General features: G+C 42.6%; 1 protein-coding gene across 12 annotated transcripts in view; it reads right to left on the reverse strand.

Annotated features, from left to right (window-relative positions):
- Window positions 1–14,432, reverse strand: part of EBF1 (EBF transcription factor 1) — a 372,669-nt gene that overhangs the window by 6,804 nt on the left and 351,433 nt on the right. For 7 of the 12 annotated variants that reach the window (XM_017681188.3, XM_073231546.1, XM_073231510.1 and 4 more), the window contains 5 exons: window positions 7,717–7,782; window positions 6,563–6,740; window positions 5,764–5,943; window positions 1,870–2,064; window positions 1,480–1,548 (listed from right to left, as the gene is read on the reverse strand). In XM_017681188.3, coding sequence (XP_017536677.1) covers window positions 1,481–1,548; window positions 1,870–2,064; window positions 5,764–5,943; window positions 6,563–6,740; window positions 7,717–7,782 — 687 coding nt within the window. In that variant the 3' untranslated portion in view covers window position 1,480. The remainder of the gene's footprint in view (window positions 1–1,479; window positions 1,549–1,869; window positions 2,065–5,763; window positions 5,944–6,562; window positions 6,741–7,716; window positions 7,783–14,432) is intronic. The other 5 variants (XM_017681195.3, XM_017681196.3, XM_017681193.3 and 2 more) reach the window with 1 other exon arrangement.

The raw sequence follows: 14,432 nt of genomic DNA on the forward strand, positions 1-14,432 counted from the left end.
CTGTACCCCTAGTCTGCCAGCTGGAGGTGTCCTGATGGTGAGAAAGCATTATTTTTAGCTGAAAGAGTCAGACTTGCATGAATGGGTGGCTCCCCTGTGTGGGCGTGGGCATTTCCTATCATGGCTAACATCCCCTGAACGCAGTTCCACAGTCAGATGGCCCTCCTCTGCCCGGAGAAGGTGGTGTCACTGATGCACATCCCGGGGGAGGCACAGTGTGCTGTGTGGGCGCCTACTTGGGCGGATCTGCCAGCAGCTTTCTGAGGAATGTTTTGCAGTGAATGGAGGCAGAAAGGCAGAGTGATGAGGAGCTCAGGCCCTGGAGTCACACGATTTGGGTTCAGTTTTGGCTCCATCCTTACTAGCTATGTGACCTTGAGCAAACTGGGCCCTAATTTCTCCACCAATGCAAAGGGCATAATACTGACCTTATAGGGTCTGCAGAAGACTTCATATGTTTATATCAATGGAACGCATCCAGTACAGAGTATATTTGTTTACAAGTATAAATAAATAAAAATAAGAAACAAGGCTGAGAAATCCCAGGTGGGTGTGGTGCCCTCCTGGCCTCCAGGGCTGACCTCCATCGTGAAGGGGGGATGAGTTGGCAGCTGAAGGAAGGCATCGTGGGGAGCTGTGTAAGCCAGGGGTTAGGGCCACCCTCCCTGCTGGGGTTTATATTCATCCCCACTGATTACTGGCTGCCTGGAGGCAGATGTTTACTCTCCTTCACTTCAGTTTTATTATCTGTACAATGGACATCATACTAGTCCTCAGATTTCATCAAGAAGTTCTGAGGATTAAATAAGATAAAGCATGCTCGGTGCTTAGCACAGTGCCTGACGCACTTGGTTCAGTGCTCAATAAATGGGAGCCAATTGTTTTTCTGGTCCTATTTCCCTGTCAGCCACCTTAGGAAACCTGGATGCATCCTTTTCCCCTTCTGAGTAATAAAGTGTTTGGGGGAATGGAAAGATGAGATGAATTTTTGAGCCTGAGTTTGAAGCCTGCTTCTGCCACATACCAATGCCAGAAGTCAAGCAATTTCTTAACCTCCCTAGCCTTTGGTGTTCTCATCTATAAAGCAGTGGCCATGAGTGCCCATCACACAATCCTGCTGTGGCGGAGGAATGAGGCTATGCCGGTCAGCATCACAACACAGGGCCAGTCCATGAAACAAATGTAGGAAATGGTGGACCCATTTAAAAGGTGGAATTTTTCCCTCATTGAAAAGGAAGACCACTTCAGTTATCTCCCATATTCCATGATGGAGATGAAATTAAACAATTTTAACATGAACCAGACTAGTCTGGTGGCATTTTGGGGTTTCTGGTCCCCAGTAGTAACTCCTGGGCCTGCGGCCTATGAAGCTCAGACCTAAGGGCCCTGGTCAGGATGCGGCTCACTCCTCCCAGCTGCCAGCCCCCCAGCCCGTTCAGTCCGACACAGGCAACAGGAAGGGAAGGTTGAGTGACCTACTTCAGGAGAAGGCCAGTCCTGGAAGGGACCCTGCAGTGGAGAACTTGCTAGAGTCCACAAAAGACTGGTCTGATTATGGCGACCACGGAAGTGAGAGAGGAGAAAAGAGAAACGATGGCATTAGTAAGCAGAAACAGTATTCTCAAGCAAATCCCAGGCTGAGCAGAACTGCTAGAGTGGGAAAGAGGACTGCTCAGGCAACTCCAGCAGAGGAGGGGCACAGAGGGCTGGGGCCAGGGCTCAGGAGAGCAGACGGAAGGGCATGGAGAGATGGGGGCCGAGAGAAGCAGGCAGTCCCAAGGCTGATCCCCTCGCTGCGGGACAGGTTTGCTTCAGGCCCTGGACGGGTGAGGGGAGGCATCTGGCGGGCCCGGGGGGCCTGTGGCTTACCTTGCAGGCTGTTCCCGTTGGTGCTGGTGCAGGTGGGAGGCGGGGAGGTCTGGGGTCTGACGACTGGCGCGAAAGCACTCTTCTGTTTCACGGCCGAGACCATGTTGGCTGGTGAGAAGGAGAAGATGCCCGAGGAACTGCTGCAGTTGGAGGGGAGGCTTGTGGAGGAGGCCATGGTGGGGCTGGATGGCACGACTGAGAGGGGTAATGGGAAAGGAGGAATCAGTGCCTCTCCCCGCATCCTGAGGCCTTTCCCTGGCCACCCTGCTCAGGCCACCCTTCCAACACAAGCCTTCCCTGCACTCCTGGGGTCCTGTCCGCTTTCATCATTTGGTACTTGGCACGTATTGCCTTTTGCTGTGGTGATCTTTTATGTGTTTGCTGTGGGCCACTATGTGCCAGGCAGGGTGCTAGGCACTGGGGCATCCCAGGCTAGGAAGCGAAAGTACTCTTCAGAGGGGCAGAGTAGCACAGAATAGCGACAGAGCCACAGCCAACTATGTTGAGACAGGGGAGAGAAAACCAAAGAAGGCTTCACAGAGGAGATGTCAAGAGCAGCATTCCAGGTAGGGCCTAAACTGAGGTTCTAGCAAAGGAGCTGGGGGTACAAGAGACAGGAGGAGGCCAGCCTGAGAGGGTGTGGTCACCAGTGGAATGAGAGGTGTGAGGAGCAAGGATGAGTTGAATGAAAGGCCAGGATTCCAACTTAAGGTGCTGGCAGATGGCATTTTGTAAGTGTCCCTTTCTTCCCCATGAAGATACAAGTACTTTAATGCTCCACAGCACAAATATAGACAGATAGGAGGCCAGGATAGGAGGATAAATAGACTGTCACATGCAATATTTGTGGATAATGCAGAACTATGTACAAGTGAAAGTTCCAAATCCTTTGTATCCCCCATGGAGCTGTACATAAACGCTTGTGGATTAATAAGCAGTAGGATAGGAGCCTTCTATAAATACTCACAGTCTAGTAGTAGTGGGGATGTGAATTATCAATGAAGGGAGAACCCTAGCAATTCAGAGATAGAAAACCTAGCTGCCTGGGGAGTTGGGTAGATGGACATTCTCTACCAGTCGCAGTCCTCCCAGCCTGGCCTTTCATCTTTCTCTAGTTGCTAACAATCTCATGGTTACTTCAGGAGAAAGAGATTTTGCACATGATGAGGCTTCTACCATCAAGACCAATATTTCCATAAGCTCACCTTCTAGTCCTCCATTCCCTGGGGAAAGTGTGAATCCTGTCCAATGATTTTTCAGGCACTGAATTCAAATTCTAGGTACCTCCTTCTACTGTACAATTTTTTCACTTATGCAATAAACATTATGCATTGCTTTATCATTCACAAGAATCTTCATGTCTTTTCATCTATGTCATTGGCAAAGTGACCTTAAGTTGGGGCCCATTACATCCTCTGTACACCTGAGCAAGCTGAGCAAGCTGAAACTCAGAGGAGAGTTTAGTGATGTGCCCAAGGGCCACAGCTGGAATGCCGTGTGTCCAGGAACCAAACTCAAATTCAGGGCTCTTTCCACTATGCTACCCTGCAAAGGAAACATCGCCAGGGGAAAGGGCCCCTTCCCAAGAGACCATCAGAATCCAAACTGCCATTTAGGTGGTCTCCCCTTTGGCCCTTTAGCCCTTTGGCTCTGGAAAGCTAGGAGAGTGGGAATCAAGTGGGTCAGAGGCAGCAGCTGCCATCAGGGGGAGATGACCCCTTGTGATCAGCTCTCAGCTATTACACAATCCAAACGCACAGAATGCTTTACGGACAGGAACACGGAGCCACCATGCTCAGAGTTTTCACAAACATTTTCTAAACTGTACTTTTTCTTTTAATGAGGCCAGCATTTTTATACATCTCTTAGGATTTGTAAATGTGAAAACACGCTCAATAATAACACCCATTTAAATTGCAAAACTCCTGCACTAGAGGTTTGATTTTTAAATATTCGTAGACTTGAAATCCTGCTGGTTCACTGAGGAAGGCAATTAATCTCCTTGGCAAACGCGATCATTATGTGTATTTAGAGGTGGAGGGTTTGAGGGGGGCGGTTCACAGAGGAAAGGGTGAAATATAGTCAAGCAGTTCCATTTGTTATAACATTATTAGTTATCAGCCACCACACCAGAAAGTGTGTTCACCAGTGGAATGTCTTATTTTATTTTTTATTCTGTTTGGAATTTTTCAACATGAGTGGTTTATGAATAATTAAATATTATGGAGGCAAAAATTCAGATCTGCTGGGCTTTGTGTTTATTGTTTTATTTGCATTTATGCAGATAAAACCGTCCCATCTGAGAGGCCTTTTTGAGAATTTAATACTATATTTGTGAGCACTGAGGAAATCAATTAATGGAAATTAAATTGTCGAAGTTTCACAGTCTGACAGATGCAATCTCAGGCTCACATCGCTGGGTGTCTGCACAGGCCTGGGAAGACAGAACAATCCAAGCCCCTAAATTGAATTGCTACCATATAGCAATTAGTTTATTGATTTAATTAAGAATGCTACCTTTTCATTTTCAGGTCATGATTGAAACATTTTCTGACTGAGTAGTGGGAGAACCCTGAAATGGTAAATCTATGAGAAACAATCTTTCGATGAATCAAAATCTCATGTGAAACTGGCCCCAAACATTGACTCAAGAGCAAACAGACATAATGCCTGCAGATTATTTGGGCGAATTTTAAATATTCAACATGCTGCTGATTCCCAAGAAGCAAAATAAAAATAAAAAATTTAATACACACTGAGCGTAAAAAGTCACCCAGAAAGTAAAAGGCCCTATGTTACTTTCAGAAATAACTGGTCTCAAAGACCAAGAATGACCTTTCATCTTTCAAAGCCTTAGCCCTCTCCACATGTCCACTATGAGAGATAGCATAATTTTTAGTGTTTTTAAGCCAAGACTCTTTTTTTAAAAAAATCATGAATATTCCTTCATATAACAACACATCTTCTATCATTCCACAAAGGCCTAAGAGTTTGGCCACATTTTACAAAACCGGAGAATCACCCACCCAGTCCAAGATAAACTTGGTTATCTATGTAAAAATCCTCAGAGGGAGACCAAGAGATTGTAGGGACACAGCCCACAACATTTTATATGTAAAGATGCCTGTTCCTTGAAGTTATTTAGATACAAAGTAAACACTGTACTGAAAAAACCCTTTAAGCCAAACGTCTTTAAGACAGGAAGAAAGCACTGAAGAACATTTCTTGGGTACATGTGTATTGTTTGTCATCTTCCCAGATTTTTGGAAAAAGTTAAGTATGTTTTTTGATTTGTCCAGTGTTTTTTAAGTCTACATGAAACACAAAGGGGAAAAAATTCCAAGCATTAACATAATAAAGGAGTCATATTCCTAAAGGGAGAGATTTAAAGCTCTACTACCAACACCACTTATTATTATCAGTTCATCATTATGATTATTACTTAGATTTATTGAATGTAACGCTCACTGGCCAAGCATCAGGACAAATTCATTTCATTCATTCTCTCATCAGCATCTGTATGGGGTGGGTGCTAGTTCCTTGCCCATTTTACAGATAAGAAAACTGAGGCTTGGAGAGATGAACTTACCCATGGCCCCCAGCCAACAACTAGTAGAAGCAGGAGTCAAACCCACCTTCATCTGATTCAAAGCTTGGGTTCTTATAATGACCTCACAGTTTGTTTGCAGCAGTGTTCAGACAGTTAGGGGGACTCTGGAGAGGAAGATGAGCAAGGGGTGGGGCAGAGATTTCTGCTGGAGACCGTGGTGCCTTTAGTAGCATTGCCTGGATCAATGCCTTGCAGGGTGGAGACCTGCACTGTGGGCCACATGGCACGATGCCCATTCTTCGAGCAAACACGTGCAGAAAGACAGGACACGCAGCTCTACTTACTGGCGTAGGGCGAGTTGGCAGCTGAGCCGTTGAGGAAGGTTGGGGAGCCACCCAGATTGGACATGGCGGCAGTGCCGTATCCGTTCATGCTTGTGGTGACAGAGTTATAGTTGGTCTGCTGCGGAGTAGTGCTCGGCACGTACCCGTGCGGTGATACGCTGCTTGAGTTGCGGGTGAAACCTGAGGGGTGGGGGCAAAGCCGGGGATGAGGGAGGCAGTCCTGGAAGCCTCGGGAAAGGAGGGTCTCTGCTCTGGCTACCCTCGCCACCCCCAGAGGGAAGGGGTTCAGTGATTCATGTGCGTGGGTTGGTGGTGCCAGCTCTGTGATTAAAATGGGAAGCGAGCGAAAGACACATTTCTTAGGAGATCATAAATACTTAGCAGGGCAGTAAGAAGTGGCAATGCAGGGCCTATAAATTATCATTTTGGAGCAGAAATAAATCCCAATCTAAGAGATGTACCCTGGAGTTAACAGGTTCCTACTCCCTAGGCGAGGATGATGTGCTTTGGCCCCTCAGAACTTTAATTCCAACCCTCTTTGCGATCTGTCACTCATGGTTTATGGTGAAAGTCAGAGAGATGGCTAGATGCATGCCTCCTTTCTAGTCCCCATACCTGATTACCAGATGTGAGAGCTGGAACTAAAATTCTACAATCATATTTGATACAAGCTAGGAATCACCCTTGATGGAAAAAAATACTTTTTAATTAAAATATGCCAAATAAATGGGGGGAGGGGAGGTGACCTGAGGTTGGGAAGGAGCAGGGAAATGGGAAGGGAGAAGAGCAGGCTCCTGACCCTGATTGGTGGCCTGAGATGCCTCGGAGACATTCACAGCCAGTTGTCCACTGAAGGAATTCACTCCCATCATTCCTGCGTGGACCGAGGTGTTCGTGAGGGCCGGGAGCTGGCTGTGGTTGCGGGGGACACTATACAGGGCCTCTGCAATGTCAGCTGCTCTCTTCAGAATAATTTCCTAAAAAGTAAAAGGAATACTCCATCAGCCACCACCAGTCAACTATCAGTAAAACCATTTTTCAGTTGCTTACTATATGCCAGGCACCCAGCTCGGGGCTTTGAAAGGTTAATTAACTATGTGAACTTCTGTGTGTAACTATGTGAACCTCTTGACAATCCTGTGAGTTTAGTCCCATCATCAGCGGGCCCATGTCCTGAATGGGGGCCCTGAGGTTCCAAGAGGTGCACACATCACTTTGGGACCCTTGCCTATATAAGGACAGCACCGGGCTGCAGAATTCTGTTTGTGTCACTGCAAGCCCATTGACAGCACTGTGGGGTTCCCTTCCCCACCAATAACACATAGGAACTCTAGGGTTACACACACACACACACACACACATACACACAAACTGCTATTCATCTCTCCCACTGAAGTTAAGGGCAGGTCATAGATGACTGACCACCTGTGCTCCTGAGTGTGAGTGGGGCTGAGTGCCCTAGACAGCGATCAATTCAAGTGACACGAAAAAGGAGTGAATGATTTCTCAGACTCGTAGTTTGCTGAGCAGTTTGAATCACATACATGGAATTGCTCTATGAAATGAAAGTAGACAATAATATTCAGGCCTTGTTATACTTTTTAGGAGAAGAAATTAAACCCCCTTTTGCTCCTAAGTTTGCTTGAAAACCTGCAAGAAATAAAATAAAGCACCAGTAATTCTCTTCCTCAATTAAGAAGTACATTCCCAGGGAAGATACGTTTTAAATGGAATACCTTTTCTAGTAAGGAAAATGATTCCATAGAAAAGGCAATGCAAGATTTACAGAAGAGAGAGGAATTGAAGAGCCTTGCGACATGCTATGCCCAGATGGCTTGTACTCTCAACTCATGCAAGTGGCGTGTACATTTTCATGCTTTTTCGTCACCGTAAGGACTCTGATATCTCAGCTGAATGTGGAAGCCTGCGCTGGTCCGAGCCACGCACGCTCACCTGGTTGTTATGCGGCATGCCGTACAGCGCCTCCACCAGGTCCGCCGCCCTTTTGAGTATTACTTCCTGTCAAGAGAAAAGCAGATACAATCCTCTGAGTGAGGCAGGTTGTCGTTATCTTTTCACATGATGGCGTCCCGGTTCCCTCCGGCCATGCTTTGCCAACATACTGCTTTAAAGACAGTAGCCTGGGGAACCCCAGAATGGAGTTAAATCACCAATTTATCCCTGTTCACATACACATTTAATCGAGTCAAAAGGTGAGCATCATTGGTACTGCCAGATAAAATACATCACTCAATAGTCTGCCATAGGCACGATAAAGTACTCATATGTTTATTGCTGAATACAACTGCGAGGTCATTTACTAGATTACTACAATCGATGTCATTCAGTGCATGTTATGAATCCCTAAGATGTGTTTATTTAGCACTTAATTGCTTATTCCAGGAACCATGACCTTATCAGACAGGTCGTTTTCGAGGGATTTCCAATCAATCTTCGGCAACTAGAAGCATGTAGCATTAAACTTCTTTTGTTTATCTCCTGTGTGTGGCAGAGTCATGATATGAAGAGGTGACATAGTACACTCACGTACTGAGGACACGCATTCTTTGTCAGAGGCTCTTACAAAAGGATCCTCCTGCCCCCAGAAGCTCCCTCTCCACCAGTTTTCATGACTGGCAGAGTCTGTTTCTTTTCCAGCAATTCTTTGCTATTTCAGTACTGTTTATCATCTTCCCCATTTGCTCATTCATTCTCATCCTAGATAGATGCTGTGCTGTTCATTTCAGTTGAAGAAAAATTGTCTCCCTCTTTTCATTTAGGTGGACTTCCATGTTTAGCTTGCATGCTTGTTTCTAATAATATAGGGGACTCACAGAAATGTTCGTGGTGGTAATTTTTTAAATCTAACCCATAGAAACTGTTCCCTCTTTATTCTGCCCTCATTTTCTGCAGATTCATTTACACTGGAATGTGAAAAGGAAAGTTAAGCTTGATACATGTAAAATGGAGGCTTATCAGAGAACCAAACATAAAGGCACAGTATGATCATCAGAAGTGATTTGTAAGGAGATGTGTTTACAATTTTTTTTTTGGCTGTGGGTAAAGTTTCAAAAAGAAGTTGAACTTTAAATATTTTACACAATAGATTTCTGCATGGAGAATGGAGAAGCCGTGCTGCTCAGTTTTCATATACTGTAGACACTGATCAGAAAATAGGAATATAATTGCATTCATTTTGCTGTCACCATAGCCTCTTCAAAATCCTTGAACAACTCTTGAAATGACAAGCTTTTAGATACATATTAGCATTTTTCAATTTTAAATTCTCTACAATAAAAAATAAAATAGTTGTCATACTGCAGTAACTACTTATGACATATATAATGTCCTAAATTCAAATATGAGATAGATGGGTTTTTAGTTCTCAATAAACATTCATGCTTGCCTTAAGCTGCTAGACCCCATTTATAAAACAGTAGTTATTTTTCATATAAGGAGTGATAAGTATTATATAATCAATGGCATTTGAGTCAATACATCTGAAATAATTTATTTCTTTAATGCAAGCTAGAAGACAATTTACCACTTTTTGTTTTCAGTATTGTCTGACTACAGCAGTTAATAATTTACTGTGGCCTGGGCACACAGACCTCATCTCCAGATCAAATTCAGCTTCCGCTGCTTTCACTAAAACCTCACGGCTTTATCTGGCTCTTAGGAAACGATTAAAACAAAACAGGATCAAGTTAGTTTATTTACTAAGATTTGACTTCTCTAGATCTACATTCAATTATTTCTTCAAATAAATATATCAGTATTTGGGCTTTGCAGAGAAGGTATTTTCCTTTCTTTTCGTTGTAGGGGGAAAAAATACAAGTCTCCTGTTTGTCAAAAGCAAGATGAAGTACAACTTCAATCTCGAACACTCTCACTGAGGACTTAGAGCAGTGTTTCTCATTTAAATTAATTTCACAGAACCAGGGAAGAGGAAAGTTCAAAATAACCTCCAAGGTCTTTGAAGTTTTTGTAAACCTGAAAAAACACCAACTATCAATCTATGCTATATAGTTTAATCTCATACATTTTTGGTGATAAAGTTTTTCAGTGACATAATCCACTTGTTTCTTTTTCTCCTTATTCAATACCCAGGGCTCTTGTCACCATTTAATCCTCTGAAAATGAATCATGTGAACCTTGCTTCCTGAAGTTGCTTCCTTCTTCCCTCCATAAAGCTGGGGCCTGATTTTCCACAAGGCACATTTCCGTAGGGGGTCATCAGCCCAGCATCCTTCACACCAGCAGTCCTGAGGGGAGAGCACCTGGATTTCTTGTCCTGGAAGTGACTCCCTCAAATTATATTTTACACATTTCAAAATGTCCTTCACTGCAATATCAGCTCTCGGGTTTAAGGGTGAGCCCACATTTGCTTCAGCTTTGCCAGTGTGATCCAGCCTCTATTAGTTATTTCTGCAAATGGGAAGGAGAAAGGAAATTTCTGGGTACTGTATGCATTCGTGCAACGAACCTGCAAGGTGCTTGGATTTTGGTGACCAGAAAATTGCTCTCACCTCCATGTCATTATGCTCCCAGTGAACTAGCCCCCAAGTGTGTTTGTGTTGGGGATCTAATATATTGCCTTTCAATCAGAGCTGAGAGCCACTGAACACACAGACAGAACATGACGAGCAGGTCAGGAAAGCAATAAAGATTTTACAGAGCTGTCCAAGGTGCTAAATTTACTCAATAATGGGTTTGGCACCATAGTGTTAACCTCTCATTTACTACCAGTTTAAGGGACTAAATTGAAGTAGCTGACTTCATTTACCTTGAAATGTATATTTTATGACATTATGTAAGTAGATTGAAAGGGCACCGCAGTTTTAACAATTTAAAGGCTAAAGCATGTTTAAGATGAAACTTGAATATTTATTGTATATTGCACTTAAAGTATATAGAATGTTAAAATGTATTGATTAAATTTGTAAAAGGCATTATAAAAATGACAGGTAGTATAAAAGATGTATGGCTTTTAAAATCAAATTGATAGTGTATGCTATCTCTTCTGTGGTCACAAGTGTAATTTTTTTGCAGTTTTATATGGTAATTTGAAAAATCTGTAATTTCACATTAGGAAATGATTGAGCCTGGGATGTTAAAAAAAAGAAATTTCCCATAAGAGGAAGAGCTGGATGTTTCATATAATCTTTTGTCTCTGAAATTGTTTCTAAATTCTTACTTTTTGTGGCATTACGAGGGAGCATAACATAAGGATCCTTCCATTCTAATATGTAATTTCAATATTTCTGAAAAGAGCTCTTGACTAGTACTAATATCTAATATTTCAAGGCGTTTATCTGTCAGGAGAAATTTTCTCTTCTTTTCATAATGTTTAAAACATCTCCCTGCTTGCCGTTTAAAACATGAGGGTAGAGATTAGACTCTTTCAAGATAATTAATCCTATCCTTGGATTAAAAAAAAATCCCACTGGGGAATTAAGAAGACAAATACTAGTATCCTAAATATTGAAAAGCCCCAGAGTCTCCTTATAGAGCTAATGCTTGTTCTCCGATCTACATCCTGAGTCAGGCTATTTTTCTTTTCATGGCCTTAGATTTTCTCTCTTAAAGAAACAGAAAATGTTTACTTCTTAGAAACAACTTTGGGCTGATCTATTTCCTTCCACAATTAAAAGCTGACTCCACCTGTCTTGCCATAACCATTGGTTGATGATAATGTGAGTGGGGGTCTGCAAGGAAAAAAAGATAAGCCATACTATATCCATTTAGAGTCTACAGAAACACCAGGGTCACTCACAGACGAGTGTAGTTCAGAAAAACAGTTCTTGCGTAATTGTTACGGGTTTTACTTATGTTTTGGAATCTTTGTAAGAAAAATGCTGAATGGGCTACAAATACAGAGAGAAGACTCATCTTTAATTCCTATGTTGCAACCCAATCAGTCAGCAAATAATTCTTAAGCTTCTTGTTGCCCCTAATAATCACACACTGATTTCACTCTTCAGCTCTGTCAAGGCACATTGCCTTCCCAGAGTTAAGGTACAGGGCTCTATGGAGATTACAAAAGATTTTCCCCATCATCTGGTCCTAACCTCTTTGTCCAGTTGTCTCTCCCTACACATCTGAAGAACTGTCCCCTGTTCTGGGTTAGCTAATCCTCTCTAGGCTGGGAGTAAAATGCTGGCTCTTTCCTACCTCCATACCTTTGCTTATGCCCTTCCTTACTTTGGAAGGCTGGCTTCCGTCTGTGCCTGTTTACATGCCTTCTCATCCTCCAAAGCCTGGTAGTGAAGGTGCTGGTGATGGTGGTGATAAAGTATAATAAAGATAGCTGCAGTTTATTCAAAGTGGAACAGTAACTCATTCAGTCTGCCCAGAGAGCTTCCTACTGTGAAGTCCACATCACCATTTGGCAAATGCAGGCTCAGAGAGGTCCTCCTACTTCCCGTGAGATCACACAACTGACCATTGACTGAGCAGGTATTCAAATTCAGACCTGTTAGACATCAGAGTCTGAGATCTTGAGAATCACACTATCCTATCAGAACTAAACCCACCTTCACAGATACTCCAGCTCCTAATCTCTCTCATTCCTCTAAAAAATGGTGCTGATTGTACCTCCCCGCATAGCACCAAAGTAGATGTTATGTGGTCATTTTGCTTTGATCTTAACTGTTGGTTTTCACTCTATAACCAGACTGTAGGCTCTTTGAGGCAATGGATTTGTCAGAATCTCCTTTTCTAAGCCCCTAGCACAATGTTCAGCAAACCATAGGCCTTGAGAAGTACTTGTTAAAGAGTTTATTCTAAGATGGCTACTGATTTTTAAGAGTGCAAGCTTTATTTATATGATGAAATGACAAAGTCATATATTTGGCATGATGTTTAAAAGCAGAAGACTTAAATTTGGTGTTCCATTTGGCTCCAGACTTTTTAACCCAACATACAAATCCCCAAAGGTCAAGTCTTGATTACTTTTGGGGATTTTTATGCTACTTTTTTTTTTTTTGAATTCACTTTTTCACTCCTGCTGGCTTATGCTTGCATTTTAATTTTGTGATTAATATAATGAATCATGTCAGGTAAAGACCTTATCTCAAGTTATAGGCTGCTAGCAACATGAGGTTGGTCTTGATATACATCAGCCTTTTATTAGCTGTTCTCTTAGGCCTTAGAAATACTTAGAGATTTGTACGCTCTTGGGAATTAGGCATATCATGTCTGATATGCAGACATGTCTAATTCATCTTTCCTTTTGTTTCATGACAGTAAAATCTCTGAAGATTTTTCACCTTCCATGTGAATCTTCTCTTCAGTGTCTGACCTCAAATGTATAGCTAATAAGTTCCTATTTACTGGCCACATCCAGCCTTCCCGGGTGGGGGAGAAAGGGTCTAACTGTTGAGTACTGAGCTCATTTACAAGCCTAATTCAGTGTTGAGTAATTCAAACCCAGACAAACAGGAGAGATGGCCTGAACTTCCTTTCATTCAGACCACATATAGGCCAACTCACACAGCCAGATGGATACCCATTTACCAACACAAGATTAATTTCAAATTCCAGAATCAGATTTTGAGACTCTGGGACTCCCTCATAAAATTAAGGCCTCGGGATGCTTCAGTAATTTGGAAGGGCAATTTGCACCTGGCTGTATGCTCCCTCAGGTGGGAAATAATGTTTTGCATGATGTAGAAGAAAACAGAAGCTGAACTACAAGCATCAATTAGAGTCAAGTTGACTTGGATAATTCCTGAGAAAGAAGTACTATACTTTTCTGTCACTGCACATTTACCCAACACCCATTTGTCACCAACTTATTTGCCTTATCAGGGGACTCAAGATGCAGTGGGCCCAAATATTAGTGACATAAATGGATTGGCAAAATCACTGCTAATTTAAAAGCAGTAAGTATCTGTCAGTGAAATCAACATTGATTTCATGTGCCTCTTCACTCCAGAGTTCGCTGTAGGGCCCACATTTTGAACAGCATGTTCAGCACACTGGCCTTTAAGTTCTAGCTTTTTCCCTGCTTATTTCTTAAAGTCTGGGTGACACTACTGTTTGGAAAGCCTGAGAGCTGAAAAATCGATCGGAAGTGTCTTGCCTCCCATTTCCTGCAGAACTGGGTGTACAAAGCAATAAATACGAGTTGTACTGAGAGGTATTTCTGTGGAGGGTAGTTTCACATCTCAACTTCCTTCGTGTTTATTCAGCCAGATGGAAAATTCCACAATAGTAGACTTTGCATTCTAAAAAATCATGTAACGAGGGCAGTGAGAGAAGGAGTGAAACAAACCAATATAGTATTTGAGCACTCTTCAGCTTCCCCATCCTCTGAGACATTCCTTAAATTTTTCATTTTTCTGGTAATAAAGACTTCTCGAAATAGAGCTTACTGCAGATCATTAGAAACCTTTAGTGTCACACTTTAAACACTCTTTACTAAGAAGCCCTATGACTGAGAAGAGTCACTTACATTTAGCACGGATATAATTAAACATGTTTCTGTTGAAAGGGGCATTCTCATTATGGCTAAGGACCACTTTAGAGTAAATTGAAATGGAAAGGAGTAGCATAGATGAGGTGTAGGTAGCAAGTGGTTATTTCTAGGGAGGCATAAAATGCCAAATGTGTAACAATTATATTTTACAACCCTGCATTCTAAAGACTTCGTAGTATTTTATTAT

The sequence above is a fragment of the Manis javanica genome, chromosome 1 (assembly GCF_040802235.1).
Source record: "Manis javanica isolate MJ-LG chromosome 1, MJ_LKY, whole genome shotgun sequence".
NCBI classification, from domain to species: domain Eukaryota; kingdom Metazoa; phylum Chordata; class Mammalia; order Pholidota; family Manidae; genus Manis; species Manis javanica.